The sequence below is a fragment of the Meles meles genome, chromosome 12 (assembly GCF_922984935.1).
Source record: "Meles meles chromosome 12, mMelMel3.1 paternal haplotype, whole genome shotgun sequence".
Classification (NCBI taxonomy): domain Eukaryota; kingdom Metazoa; phylum Chordata; class Mammalia; order Carnivora; family Mustelidae; genus Meles; species Meles meles.
This window is the reverse complement of record NC_060077.1, coordinates 90,809,204-90,825,611: the sequence shown is the minus strand read 5'-3', so window position 1 is coordinate 90,825,611 and position 16,408 is coordinate 90,809,204. Positions and strand designations below refer to the sequence as shown.

The window sequence follows — 16,408 nt, the reverse complement described above, 5'->3', positions numbered from 1 at the left end:
TGATGGAAAAAATCTATTTCCATAGTTTTACGAATTTTTAGGAATGCTTTTAAGTAAATATTTGTATGCATATTTATTTTTTGTGCAAGTATTACTTTGTTGAATGAAATAGCCATAACATTCCAGGTTCTGCCTCATTGGGTCTCTAAGCAAACATGAATCTGAATACAACACAACTAGGGTCTAAAAAGAAAATTCAAGGTAAGCGAATGCCCTTGGTTCCTTCTCCCACCTTGTTGTATTCTGTTTTGTTTTGTTTTGTTTTGTTGCAATTGTCTTGTAGATTTTTTTAGGGAATGTGCTCTTTTTTCATTATCTCTTGAGATAAGTGTTTCATAATACTTCATAATCAGAAATATGCTGGATTCAGTGCTGATGGAATGATGGCTTTTAGCATACATATCTTTAAAATAAATGTTCATATTCTTATCATCAGGCGTTGTACTAGAATGTTATTTCAAAAAGGATGTTAAATTAGCAAGTTAAATTTTACATATTTTAAGGTTAAAATAAAAAAATAGTAAATTTTCAAAAATATCAGAAGAAGTGCAAGTTTTTCATAACAAAAACAATGGAATATTGTCCCAATATAACTGAAGTCAACACATGCAGTTGGTAATTTTCTTATTTAATTTGGCAGTATTCTACTCAGATTCATACACTAAGTGTTTGGTGGTATTTATACTGTGTGTGCACTCTTTATTTTTGCATGAATATGTAGCTTATTTCATCAAAGTTAAGTGCAGCATGTTATGCCAAATTCTATGACATCACACTTGAATGCTTAATAATGTAAATGTTCCATAAATACTAGCTGTCTATGTGTACATCTGTTTTGTGATCAAATACCATAAGAGCTTTACTTTTAGCACTTCATAATCTGTATCTCTGTTAGACTAATTTGTCTCCAATTAAATTTGCTTGACAGCTAAACTCTTCAAAACACTTCAAGCCTATCAACTATTCTTGAATTAGGTGAATGCATTTCCATGCTCTATATTACCTTGATAAATTCGTGTGTTTGTATGCGTTTTTCACTGGGAGAAAATGTTTTAACTGTGTTTTATTTTCAGAGAAGAACTATTTATACAAACATGGGGACTGAAACGAAAATTCTCTAGTGAATTGTGAAAAGTGGACATATTTCTAAATTCATTCCACTGCCTTTATCCAAACTTAAGAATTAGAGACATTTGTTATTCCTTCGGCAAGACATCCCTGCTGCACAATGATATATGTTCATTTCATAATTTGGTTGCTGGTCACCAAGTGCTCCTTAGTTTTTAAATACATTTTGAGATTTACTGGAAACTTGAAGAAGAAATTAGTTCCTGATTAAGACTATCCCAATCTTTTCTTTTTACTGTTAGTTTCACTTTGTTTCTATGTTGTTGTATGTCCTTGTTATATAATTGTACGTTGTGTGATATGTGAACAACACGATTTTGGATGAACTTTGTGTTACATGTACATTGTTTTCATTAGATAGACTGCTTGAGACTAGTGCGTCTCTGAGGGATTTTGAACATGCTACAGTTAAGAAGTGAAAATATGGACAATGGAAGCACCAGCTAGAGGTTTTATGGACTATTAACATCTATTATTGTATTATGACTAAATGCAGCCGAGTCATGAGTAAAAATACTAGATTGCAATAAGAAACATCTGATTTTTTTTTTTAGTCTTTCCCAAATATCCCCAATTTCCTTTTTGTTTTATATCAAAGGAAGATACTAAGTTTCAGAAAGAGGTTTTGAAATCCGGTAATTTACCATTCAGACCCATCAGTAGAAATGTTTTTTGATTAAGCACTTAGCAATATGACTGAATTGACAGTTTGAGAAAATACCCTGCATGTCAGTACTGGATATTTGAGTTGGAAAAATATCCTTTTTATTAGACACATTGTAAAAAGCATGCATTCTCGAATACTGCTGTTACGCTTCCATTTCTTTGTGTCATATGCTTGCTACTTGTAACTTTTTATATAAAGATATATAAAAATGTATAATAATTTCCTAACGAGTTAAGAAAAATGTTTTCTTCTATTAGAGTGATAAAAAAAATTGACTTACATAAGTGCACACTTTATATCAACTCTTTCTACCTGTTAGGTTCTAGGATGTCTTTTAGTATTGAGGCTTACTTCTCTAAATTTGATCTCTCAAATTTTATGAACTATGTTCTCCTTTTAGAATAGGACAATCTTTTTAAATGCTTTAAAATCACAGGCCCTTTTATGAACCAAATTATGCCATTCTGAGTTGTTCTCCTACTCAGACACACATATAATACCTGAAAGCTTACTAATCATGATGTGTTTAATATAAAGCAAAATCATATAATATATTTAATTGCTGTTGAATCATATACACACTCTCTAAAGTTTGATTTAATAAATGGGTACTTTTTAAATATTCAATGTGTATTCCTAGAAAATAAATTTTAAAAATCAGAATTACTGTAAATCCGCTTACCAACATCTCCAAAACTGCTGAATTCTATGGAAGTCTGCCCTTCAAATAGTGAAGTAGTCTGGTCTATCACAGTTAAAACTTTGTGACTCAAGCAGGCTTTACAAACCTATAGATGAATTACTTGCATACATCTCCGTTAGGAATTCAATTTCATATATGCTACAGAAACAAATAAATGGGAAAGGAAATAAAATTTTATGATAGAAACATTAAAGGATTATCATAGCAATTCTGAATAACCTGTATTGAAAAAAATGTCAATATACATAAATAATCACTTCCATGAATGTGATACACTGATGTATAGAAAAATATATTGAATATGATAAAGAAAGATTATTTCTATTGTTTTGCTACCTATTCTGTACACAGTTTATGTCACAATCTAGCCTTTAGTATTTGACTTGACTGATTTATTTAGTTGCATGCCAACCCTTATGCCCTTTAATTCAAATTTAATGCATCCACAGGTTAATTTTGAAGTGTTTAGCCGTATTTTATTTTCCCTATTTAGAAATCTTCATAGGACCACTTACAATTTGAATGAATAATCTCAAAAAATTATGATATTCATGTCAAGACTTCTTTATACAGCAAAAAAGGAAAATAAATTAAGTGAAACACTTGGCTCTTCACTTGCCCTATAGCTGTCCACAGGCAGTTCTCCCTAAACATGCAGAATGCTCCTGATCTGCTGGTTCAATACTTAAAAGATATTTGCACCAGAAGTCCACTCATCAACAACCAAAAATCCAACCACACTAAATAAAATGACAAAGATGGATGTTTTATGTATATTTAGTACACAACAGCTCCATGGGAAAACAAAAATATTTCAAGTGAAGGCTAGGTCTCCTCAGTGGTCATACAGAAATTAAAAAAAAGACAAACTTTAACAATGGTCATTGATGAATCATAAGAGAAGGTAGTGATGACGTGAAGGCAGGGACCTGGGGCTCCCTGTTGGCCCTTTATGTAACTCTAGACGCAAGATCTGGGAAACAGGGTAGTCCGTGATGCCTGGGAAGTCCCTGGAGGAAGCTTTTAAAAGCCAGGACTGACATTTATCCATATATTAAAAATTCCTATTGACTGGCACACCAGATCTTACACCTAAATATCAACCTTTGGTTTAGATTCAAATAGGGAGACACATTGTGGTTAAGGAATGAGGTGTTTCGAGACATTCAAGATGTTTCGAGATATTTCAAATCAAGTTATTTTAATAACTAATGATATTTTTTGATAAAGTGAATTCAAATATGGCTTACACAAGTGCTTTATTAATTCCACAAGATGTTCTCCAAAAACATAGTTGCACACTATGTTAGTTAATTTGAAAATAGCCGTTTTCCTTTTATTTCTTTATTTTGAGTTCACTTTCAAAAACTGGAAGACATATCATGAGTCTATGCAACACCTGTGAAACCCTGCTTTCAGCCTCTTCCATTTGTCCAAGTGCATTTCGATTGCCTAATTCAAGATTGATGTGCTGATTTGGAAATGCGATTTTATATATATGCACTTTCTATGAATCATATTGCAAAATAGAGATATGTGATGTTCATCTTCCATAGTTCACTTTCATTTGGTCAGATAATTAAATGTGGCTATAAATGTAACTGGAGATGAGTGTCTTTGGACTTTTAAAGGAGAACAATCCACTTTGTGGAAATGTTGGCTTTTATGTTTTGCATAATTTTTTTCCACTAAAAATATTTCAATTGGTCTGATTCTATAAACTGTTATTCCTAGTATTTAATAAAGTTAGGTCTTTGGCAAAAACTGAATGAATATTCACATAAGCTGTTGCATCAACTTCTTCTTTGTTTTTTCCTTAGGAATTTGGGTTTTCCTCAAATTTGATAGCTTAAAAAAAATCCCATGAATGGATTTTCCTCAACCTCTGAATATCATAATAAATGGCAAAATATTATACTGGTTCCTGTTACCTCAATTAAAGTAATGGCAAATAACTTATTGATGTATTAGTGGTAAAATAAATAATAGAATTTTTTCTTATTATGAAGTTTGTATATTTCAATTATGAAAATGATTCCTGTCAGATTCCAGCTCTGGAGGGAGGTTAGGTAAATAAAACCTGTAAAATTCTCTGAATCCTGAATGTATATGACTTGAGGAGTGAGTTTCAGTTTTTTCCAACTTCACTGAAGTGAGTTAGTTTTGATGTCATGTCTACTTATGATTCTTTTTTCCTTTTTGTTTGTTTCTGTCACACAATGGCACAGAGAGCTCAGCCAACAAAATGTTAAATAGATGAGGAACAGAAGAATTTATTCTTCTATAGAAGAACTTGGACTTGAATTTATTATAATTCTCTTATCCATTTAATTAATATTTCTCATTCCTCTCCTAAGGGTTGAAAAAAGTAGCAAAGCAAAATATATTGTAAAAATAGCAGAGATGTGTTTTTATAAATAATCTTGTTCCATAAATCTGAGGCCCTATGTTAACATAGATTTATCCTGATTCATTTTATTAATGAGTTGTTTAAATCATACTACAAATTCTTTAAATTTATTTGACTCACTCGAATAAATCCAACAATGTCATAGAAATACCAGTGTGGGTGACCAATGTCAGACACTCTTCTTACCTCATCAATTTTTTTTATCAATTCTTAATACCTCAATACAATTTTTTATTGTAGCCTCTGGTTCTATACTTCCTTGTGCATTATTTAAAAAGCAAATGCCCTCTTAACGTGCCTTTAATTCCTCAGAGTTAGGAATAATAAACTCTACCTGCTTCAGATGTATGTCATTTATGAAGGTCTAGGGTTGGTTTTCAGAAAATTGTTTATTCTGCACCAGTACAATTATGTAGTTAAACCACTGTTTTATAGTCCCAGTAATTATGCAGTTCAATATATTCAATATATTCAATATTCAATATTGGTTTGTCCCCAACTTCCACCACCTAAGGTCTGAGCCATGCCATTTTACATTCGTCAATTATTTGAAGTTATTTTTTTTGTTCTCCAAATAGTCACAGATGTAGACACAAAATGTAACAACGAGCAGAAAACACAGTGTTTAGATTTTTTTAAAGAAAATATTTCTATTATGTCATATTATGAAATTTGTACTTTTTTGTCACTTTCTCATGAGTTAAATTTAATAGCATAGCCAATCTTTTAGATCCTGTACAATCTGTATAATGGGATTCTGCCTAAGTGATTTGGGGATTAAAAAAAAAAAGGCAGTAGTCTGTTGGGGAACATAATTATGGAGTTTCATAGAAGGAAGGGTGTTTAGAGGAGCTAGGTCAGAAAAATGAAACCCAAAATTATTTGCCAAGTTTTTCACCTTAAAAAGCTAATTAGTTATCACCTTCATAATCTTGAATGGAAGATCAAATATATTCAGTTGTCAAGAGAATGCAACGCAGATGATTTTTCTAAGATTTTATATTTACTTGAGAGAGGGAGAAAGAGAGCATGAGCATGAGCAAGCAAGGGAAGGGGAGAAAAGGAATCCCAAGCAGATTCCGAGCTGAGCATGGAGCCCAACGTCGGGCTGGATTTCAGGACCCTGATATCACGACCTGAGCCGAAACCAAGAGTCAGCTGTTTAAGGGACTGAGCCCCGCTGGTACCCTACCCCCCCCACCGATGATTTTTCATAGTAAAGAAGTTGGTAACATAAAAATGGGATACAAACATCTTCTCAAGGAGATCGAAAAAGGCTTAATGAATAGCTGTCCTGTTAAGCAGATCTTGAAATTTGGAGACCATCGAATAACGAGTCAAGGAAGTATTTTCACCTAGAGAAATTGGAGCAGGAGTAGTTGGGAGGCCACATATTTATTTCAGTTAGCTGGAGCGTAGGAGTAGACAAAAGGAGAAATAGTAAATATAGTTGAAAGAGTAGGTTGGCATTTGCATCATGATTTCTGAGTGCACGTAGTTTCATCTAAAGAGGTTCATATTTTATTACAAGGAGAATATTTTAATGCTTCTTAGCATATATGGTTTATGAATTATACTTTAAGTCAAATCCTCTGATAGCAGTATGTTTGCTCAATTGAATGAGACTAGAATAAGTAAAGGAAATTAAAACATTAAAAAAGAATAACTGATTGTTAGATATCCAGAAATATCTGTTTTGCTTTTCTGTTTATTTTCTGCCATATTTTTTTAACTCTCAAGATTATGATTAACTCACTAACCAACCCATTGAGCCCTATGAGCTGAACACCATACAGAGTGTTTTACAATCAAGTGTTCTGTTGGTCCTCTTAGCAGTCCTAATACTAGTAATAACAATACTTGTACGGTTGTTGTTTTTTTTGTTGTACATATTAGGAAATTGAAGAGATTTTTCTGTTAACTTTTCCAAGATTCCATGATAGGGATGATAAATCTGGCACCAGCCCTAATGATTAATGCTAGAAGCAGCCAGCAGCCCTCACCCATGTGCTTATGGCTCTCTAATGGTCAACATGGCACTAAGTGCATATTCATAGAATATGAATTCATATTCATGAATTCATGAATATAAAAATATTCATAGAATATTTTTGTGTTTCCTCATCTGTAAAAATATGTATTACAACAACTTCTCTCTACCCTGTAGCACTTAAGGGTCAAATAACAATGCACTGGAGGATATTTTTATACCCTATAATACATTATAAATACATAGTTTTTCCCAAGTCATGTGTAAACTTCATTTATTACCGATACAGAACAAGTATATCATCTATGACGAGCAGTCATGAAGAATGATTCCAGCCTTCTTGTCTTCACAGTGAAACGACTGACTCCCAGAACCCACTGATTGTTATTCACTGGAATGGCGTTTTCTCTGATGCTCACTTTGTTACGTTATTTTATTGAGTTCTGAAGTGACCCCAAAAGCCCAAGACATAAGTATACAGTGAAATACCAACACTTGAAAGAAAATCCTGTTTTCAATCCCAGCCAATTGCTCAATATACATTTGCATGATATAAATAGTGGATAAGCGAGCATGTAGACGGTTATGTAGAAGATTGCACTCTCCAAGCCACAATTATGATATAAAATGTGGTATAATGCACTAAAAATAATGTATCCTTTTTGAACAGGAAAAATTCAAACTCAAACTTTAGGTTCACTTCATACTACTTATGTGCTCTTAAAAAAAAGCTATTTGAACCCTCTGTTCACAGTGCATAGTCAATGTGGGTCTATTAAATGAGAAAATGAGTAGAAAAATTACATTTAAGAAGTAACTAAATTTCTTTATTTGACACAGAAGCACTGTCCTGACCTGACACCTGCCCATATTTATCTAGCCCTTCCTTCCAGAACTTATAGAACTAAGCCGGATTCTACAGGAAGCCTGAAAAAGTACTGTTTTATAACTGGTATGATAGGATACTAGCTTTAAAAAAAAAATCAGCAGGTTGTGGTTTCCAAACAAGCACACACAGGATACAAATGAACAAACAACAATGGTAAGTTTTGAAGCACAAAAACTTAGAATAACATTTAAATAGAATTGCTTGAAGTAGCTATACTCATGGATCAATTGATACATATCAATTCAGTATACTTAGGAACCTTGGGTGGTTCATGATTTTTAACTTCTCACATATGCTAACTTTAGGAATGGAAGTGTCTTTTCAAAAATATCACTCTTTAAAATGCAGCTTTTCCAAGCAGCTCATCATTGTTAAGATGTATCCTATGAACACATTTTCCTATAATATATTCACCCAACTTTCTGAAAGGACTGTCTTTCTGTGTTTAAAATGATTCTGTCATTAATTGATAATAAAGTATTTTATAAAATGTTAGTGCAGTTGGGAGAAAACACTCTCTACTCCCTTATAACCAAGCTTTTTCTCCCATTGACACTGAGACTTATAAAATAGGGGTATTTTCTGACCAGATGCTTATCCTTTTGTCTCTTGTAAATACGTATCATTTATTGAAGGACTGTGTCTGTTGGTGGGATAAACTATCTCACCTTCAAATTGGCAGCTGTGAATGACCAGGCCTGGGAACTGCAAGCTGGTCATTTCCTTTGCCAGCTGGTCCCTGCTCAGATCTCCTAACAGGGCAGTAGAGGAAGAAGGAGTCAGCTGAGGACCTCAGAGACTTACTTGCTGTTTGCTTCTGTCCCTGTAACATCATCCAAGCATCCTCGCTTGGGTTCAACAGCAGCCTCAGCCTCTTTTCGCACCTGAAGACCATTCCTCCTAGCATCCCTCAAAGTTATCCGCAGAACAAGGCGTGTGCTTCTCAGACCACTGAGCCCTGCCTCCAGGACACCTTCTAGGTTCTGGATTATGAATAAAACTCATTCTGTTCCCATTGTTTCCTGAGCCTGAGGGCTGGTCAGCCTTCACATACCTTATGATCTTTATTTTCTGTTGGTTTTCCTGGCCTTCCAACCTTCACAACAGATTCCCTTCATCACACGCCCTCTCGATGTATCTGGTACATTTTCTATTTTTTACCGGCTGGAGGATTCTGATGGGTTTTACCTGGCATTCTTATCCAAGAGCATTTTAAAATTTTTCCCTGAGAGTCTTTGCTTACCTTATGAAACTTTGACTAGTTAAATTTCATATGCTGGCTAAATTATTTCTGAAATATTACTTCTATAGCATGAACTATTAAGATGTATGTGACTATAATGCATATGTTGGTAATGAGCAGGTGTTCTTTTTCACGGGGTGGGTATTTTTCAAGTCTTGTTGGGACTTTTAAGTGAGGGGGGGAGAGATAACATTTGTAGTGATATGACATTGAAATGAAATTAAAATCATCATGGATCCTCTTTCTAATTTATATTCCTGACCTAGGCAGGCTCCAGGCAACTTCTTAATTCATTTATGTGCACCATAATCAATTTTTGTGGGTCTTTAAATTTTACTTTATTCTTCAGGAATAAAGTTTTTGTCAAAATGGCTGGACAGTTTTGGTCTGCTGATGCCTTCAGGAGAGCCTAGAGATCCTGCTCTCGTCTATTAGAAGTTTCAGAGCATTTCCTGGGGGCTAATAACTTAAATTTGAACTAATCAGCCACAGACCTTGGCAAGTTAAAATTTTATAACTTCAGTTTTTCAAAGGGAATGCCTTCGGGTCTAATTACCTGATGGTGAGAATTTTAATCTAAGTAAACCACCATCAAACTTTTATCTCAAGGGAACAGGAAGACATCTACATCTGGCTGATAGGTGAATTGACTAATTTTGTCTCAGTCTGTGGTCTATTTAAATTGTGATTTTCTACAGTTTGTGATTACACAGAAGGAAAAGATCCATTTTTCTGGTTTAATCAGATGAAACCATAGCTTGTTATGATAAACTCATTTCATACAAGAAATATTCTTGACACGACCTAAATTTAGACTTTTCCCAGAACACTCACATGTATCTATCCCTGTTTTCCCAGTAAATCTAGGAAATGCAGTCATTTCTGAAGGCACAGAAAGAGCAGACTTTATCTCGACAGAGCTTTAACCAGCAAAACAGTAGCTCTGCATTGAAATGTTAAGAATACGTAACCATTGCTGAGTTTTCAGTGTGTGTGAGATACTATTCTGAGTATTTTACAGGTGTTCACACAATCCTCACAACAACCTTACAAGGTCATTATTATTAGTTCTATTTTACAGATGAGAAAAAAGGAGTTCCAAAGATATTAAATATCATTTCCAAAATCATGTAACTAGTACATGGTAAGGCCTGGATTTAAATTTTGAAAGTCTGGATATGGAATCTATAGCCTTTTTTTTTTTAAGATTTTATTTATTTAATTGAGAGAGCACGCACAAGCGAGGAGGAGCAGAGGGAAGGGGGAAACAGGCTCCCCACCAAGCAAGGAGCCCAATGAAGCGCTCCATCCCAGCACCCTGAGATCATGACCTGAGCCAAAGGCAGATGCTTAACCCACGGAAACACCCGGGCGCCCGTGGAATCTATAGTCTTGAACTGTGAATCAAATGGCTGCTCACTGATTCCCCACTTGTTGATTTTAGTGAATGGGAAGAAAAATATTAGTTACTGATTTAAATCCTCTCTTTCTAACCTCAGTGAGTACCGAGACGGGAGAGACAAGGATCAGACGTTAGACATAACAGTGAATTTTCCTTAAAAGCGTGTTTAGGAATTCCCATGGGGATACTGGAGAAAAATAATGGAGGATCTTTGTCTACAGTTTTAGCGTGATGTATCTGGTCTGTCTAGGTTGCTTATGGTAAATGAATTTAGAACTTTTGGATTTATGTATGGTACAAGACCTGCTGAAATCTGTTGGGAATCAGCATGCCACTATCTTAGTAATGTTCCATAACTAAAATATGTTTGTGTAAGCGATACCCTGCATGCACCCCTTAGAGAGTTCCCGTACATAAAGTGTGTTGCGGTTCTCCTGCTACACTAATAAAGGACCTAGTAAGTTTAGTTTTTACAACCGTGCTTCCCCACACATCACATTTAACTCAAAAGTATCCGTAGTCTTTGAATTACTGGTAAAATCAGATTCTCTGTAAGATATGTAAGATATGTCTTTTAAGTCTGACTTTTTTTCCTTTCTTAAGGGATTTTGTACAATCTCTTTTGGAACTCAAGAAGTTCAGTGCCAAAGCTGTGTGCTCCTTTGACTTGTGTTGGTGGTTATCACCAGCTCCGTGAAATTATTCAACAAACAGACCACAGCTCCTCAGTAAATATTCACTGCATCCATACTAGGTGCATGGAACCGTTTTAGTCACAAAATGGACAAAAAGATTCACTTTTGTGTCACATAATCTAGGTGAAGGAAATATAAACTAAAGAATAAGGGAAAGCAATAACAATAAAAATCATATGGCATGTTGTGAATTTACCTTGACCAAAAAAATAAAAAAATAAAAAAGGCTATTAGGAGATGAGAGTGTTGAGATACAGAATTGGCATGTCATGTGGAAATGGCACAGGCAACATCTCTGGGAATGTGATTTTTGACCACAATCTTAATGGATTAAAGTAGTGAGACTTGTCAATATCTGAGAGAAGAGATTTTTCTGGCAGAAAGATTATGCTGGGTGTGCCCGAGAGGACACTGTGGTGGGGACCGAGAAGGAGAGTGGACAGTAGGAAGCAATGAAGGGGAGTGGCTGGGACGGAGAGCAGGTAGGGGTAATCAGCAAAGCTTGCAAATACAGAGTTTGTTTGGGCTGAAATGGGAAGTCACCAGAGGGTTTTGTCAGAGCGCTGGCACGTTATGGCTCTGCTTTTCCTGCTCTGCTCTGTCTGTTGTGTTGAGAGGAGTCTGGGAAGGAGTAAGGGGGAAGTCTGTGAGAAGAGGAGGAAATCCATTGGTGCAGCTGAGAGATGAAGCAAGTATGGCGTGTCTGTCAGGGTGCAGTCAGGCAAACCAAAGCCACTGTACATAGTCAAGGCATTAAAACATATACAGGAGTTAAGGGCTTAAATAACCCTTGGAAAACCTGAGGAGCAAAGGTCAGAGAAGCTTCACTGAAGCTCTGAACCTGATGAAGCCCGAAGATTATGCAATTCTCAAGAATCTCTGGAAAACGCCGCAGAGCTATTTGAATCTAATGAAGTCGAGTGGGGAGGGTAGTTCTAAAGAACACGCCTGCACATACGTGCACGTCATACATGCATTTGGCTGTGTGTGCCTTTGGACGATAAGGGCCTCCTGTCTCTTCCACCAGTGGAATCTCACACAAGTGCTCATCACTGACAAGTACTACCCTCCATCTGTACTTTCTAAAATTCCTGAAACCAGAATTATTACCTTTTGTAGTATGGCTTTCAATGTAATTTCCTTTTCACGTGCCATTCATTATTCAATGGCTTGCTAGAGGAAGATAAATACAGTATGGTCACATTCTGTCCTCTGGAAGTGGGAGTTCACTGAACGAATTTCCTTATTTAAAAAAGTACCTTGTTATTCTCATAGCTTCCTTTCCTACTAGTGTACTAGCTTTCTGAGGAAAGTAGAAATCCTTTTCATTTTTGTATCCCCAGGATAGCACCTTCCTGGAATATCCTGGATGCCCCATAAATACTTTTTGGTTGAATGAAAAACTTTTCCATAATAAAAGGAATCATCATAGGGCAAACCGAATGCTAACACACTGAAACAATCAATATGGACAAGGTATGGAGAGCTATATATTAAAATGTGTAAATCATTTTATGACTTATGACAAAATCATTAATGATTTATAACAAAATTGTGATTCTAATTTGAGTGAATTTGTGAAGGTGTAGAAAATAAATGTGAAGAGCACAAAAATATAAGAAGCAAGGTTTTAAAAAAGAAGTTATGCAAGGCGCAGTGAGGCCTGAAACATCTGTGGATTATTTTGAGTATAACATTTCACTTTTTTCTATTATTATTATTTAATCAAGGGAATCTTTCAACTGTTTATGGTGGACTTGGGAAGAAAAGATTAGAGATTTATACTCTCAAGGCTTACCAAGTATAATGGAGTCGATATGCTTGTATTTCTTTCAGATACAATTACACTTTTGTTGCAATATTTTATAAATAAGACAATTCAATCTTCTTGTCAAGTTCTGAAAGGATATATCTAAGAACTATCCAAGAAAACATTTTGGAAATTGTGCATATTTTTTTTTAAGATTTTATTTATTTATTTGACAGACAGAGATCTCAAGTAGGCAGAGAGGCAGGCAGAGAGAGAGAGGAGGAAGCAGGCTCCCTGCTGAGCAGAGAACCCGATGCAGGGCTCGATCCCAGGACCCTGGGATCGTGACCTGAGCCAAAGGCAGAGGCTTTAACCTACTGAGACACCCAGGCATACTTTAAAAAAATAACAAAAAACAACAATGTAATAACAACAAAACCCTTTTAGAACCGGACTTGATGCTGTTGCTTTCCATGGAGCACTTTCCCTTTACCTGATGGTCCTTGGCAGGTTAGAACATGGCAGAAGCTGGAGCTCAGTCACAGTGAAGGCAAGCAACACACACATCTGTTAAGAGAGTCTGGTTTTCAACAGTAGACACTTAGTTTTCTCATGTCTTAGAGTAAGCATTCATCATGAACATGACAAGTTGCTACGAGTAAGATAAGGTTAACTGTAAAGAAGATTCTTGGACACACATTGTTTTATTTAATTGTATCCTGACTGTCATTTTGGAGGAAGACATTATTACATTCTTCACTTTACAGGTAAGTAAACTGAATCTTAAAAGAAGTCAACCGATTTATCTAGTTAACAGAACCAATAAATGGAGGGACTCACAGACTCTAATCTAAGCTTTCCTACTGACACACTCATTTGCTACCAAAGCACTAATTTCATATACTGAGCCCCAGGGATGTGCTAATCCTTGATATACATTTTCCAATTCAACCCTCAGAACCACATTGCTGGTCGGTATGAGTAGCCCCGTGCTTTATCTGAGGGGATTGGCGCTCAGTGATGTTCAATGACCAATGCCAAAGAAAGAATTTGTAACCATTTGGAGGGTAAAAGCAAAGCAAAACAAACAAACCAAACAATCACATGCATGCATCCTCATCTCTATGAGAACTATTTCCCCCACATCAGTAGTTCTTTATTTGGTTTCTCTTTATAGGAATAATATTGGATTGTCTGTTTTAATGAAGCGCCGCCAACACTCTCTACTAGGACTGCAGACTAGCTTTGAAAGTATCCCTTCCCTCTCTGGCTCTGAGTTGGAATTTGTCAATGAGAGGAACTCACAAAGACTTTGGAAGGGAAAACGGAATGGAAGTCATTCTCCTTGGGAGGTCGCAGAGGGCAGATGCAGCAGCGCCTTGACCATATCTGTGAGTTTCCAGTTCTCCATCACAGTGACTGGATGTGGAGACTCCAGCAATCTCCAGGAGCTCTAGCTTCTCTCCCCTGCCTGAGGTTCGGTCCTCAGCCCTCAGGGACCACATCTCCAATCCTTGGGCAGCTGCCCTTCCAGACTTTTACTAGCCATGTCCTCTCACACCGGTGGGATCACCAACTCCCATGCTAAATTCCTAATTCTTATAATGCTATAGAAATTCTATTTTCCTGACTGAACCCAGACCAATACAGGTGGAAGATTTGTCTTGTGGCCTAATCCAAATTGTGTTATGGCCAGTAAAGGTGCAGTGATTCTTGGCCATTGGGTGGAACACACTTGAAATTTTAAAAAATTATGTATATTGCAATAAATTCACTTATTTCTACCCAGTTGACTCCGGAAGGGAGGGAATGATAGAAGGCATCAGAGAAATAATTAACATGAGCAAATAAGCCTGTGGAAATGATAAGGTGAATGTTTACCCTACTGCTTTCACTGGTCAAATAGTGCCATTAAGAGAACATGAATGATGTGTGTTAGCTTTGATGTGAAGGGGCTTGCACACATTTTGACATTGTACAAGCAAAAATAGGAACAGTATTCTCAGTATCTAGAAATGAGACTAAGGATTTAATGTGTTGACAATGATATTGGTATATTCTATATATTGACTATATTTTTAAAAGTCTGTACTCTAGAAAATGTATTTTACTTTTTATTATCAATATGGCTACCATTTGTTGAATCTATACAAAGTTTGAGCCCATTGAATTTATAAGAAATTGCATATATTTTTTGTGATATGTAGCACAAGCATATGAAAATAACATGTTCAGGTAAGCCGATGTTTTAAAAGCCTAGGTTTTTAAATCATAGATTTACATAAATGTAAGGTCTTACTACATGCTAAGGGACAGCATATTAAAGTATATGTGGTGGGGAAACAAGCAGCTTCTTGGGTGCAGAGTGTACAAACCTAAAACAAATTGATGGTACTCTCACTGAGGCTGCCATAAAGATGAATGCAGAGGACGCCCTTTGAAAACGAAACCTGCTATGAAGTGTTCATGACGAGATCCAGCCCCATCTATCAATACCCACTAAATAAAGATTAACAGCCTTCTCTCCATTACAGATGTTACTTCTTCTGTCTGTGTCTCTGAGAGATGAAAGAATCTTTATCCATAATACGGCTGCAAATTTATTATTGAGTAGAATGATTACTAAATACGTTGTTTGTATACACGAATATATTATTTGACTCTTAATAGTCTGATCCAAACAGTTGTACACTATGCTGCCGGTCTGTGACTAAAACAGATTATAGACAACATTCTGTCAGATGCAAGTGAATACTGATTTTTGAATTCAAAATATGATTTATTGAGAATAATATTTCCAAAATAGCATAATGAAGAACGAGGAAATGATATGGTAAATGTGTAGTGAGCCTTTGCCACAGTGTCACACAGAATGTATCTAGAGCCAATTCCCAATTCAGAATGTCGCTTACAGCGACAACAAAGGCATCTGGTTTCTGCCTCTCTCGCTTGAAATATGAAAACTCTTGCAATCATCATGAATGACAATGAGTTACACAAACATGCAGAAGGAGACTTACCTTGCAGTGTTTGCCTTCACATATGTTCAACAGCATCATGTGAAGTTTTAATGTATAAATGTAAAGAATAAAAGAATTGTTTCAGAAAAAAAAAAATCATTCTTGTGTTCTTGCGAGAGTCCTGTCTTGGTTACTGGATTTTGCAGCTTCTATAGTAACAGCTTTCCCTTGTTTGACCTTTGTTTTGGCTGAAATACCATTTGTCACTAATCTGCAGTACCTGCATTCCTGTATCCCTGTTGGGTGGTGCTTACTTATGTTCTGCAACCCACCTCCCCACTGAGATAAATATTACTCCAGTGGACCAACAATTAGTATAGGAAATAGTCATCCTTCATGGGGAGCAGGAGCTCTGTGTTGTTTGTTTCAATTACCTCTCTATATACTGTATTCAGTATAGCTCCAGGAACATAGCAGGCTATCAATGTATACCTCATGAATGAATATATAAATGACTCAGATAAAATATTTTTTAAATAATGATTTGTTTCTTTCCTTTCTTCCTTCCTCT

At 35.8% G+C, this 16,408-nt stretch overlaps 1 protein-coding gene across 5 annotated transcripts in view; it reads left to right on the top strand.

Moving 5' to 3' along the window:
* The window catches only part of NETO1 (neuropilin and tolloid like 1), a 125,995-nt gene extending 110,069 nt beyond the window's left edge, over positions 1-15,926 (top strand). For 2 of the 5 annotated variants that reach the window (XM_046025801.1, XM_046025797.1), the window contains exons 10-11: positions 127-201; positions 929-4,413. In XM_046025801.1, coding sequence (XP_045881757.1) covers positions 127-187 — 61 coding nt within the window. In that variant the 3' untranslated portion in view covers positions 188-201; positions 929-4,413. Of the gene's footprint in view, positions 1-126; positions 202-928; positions 4,414-14,054 lie in introns of those variants that run through there. The other 3 variants (XR_006821093.1, XM_046025798.1, XM_046025800.1) reach the window with 3 other exon arrangements.
* The last annotated feature ends 482 nt before the right edge of the window (positions 15,927-16,408 follow it).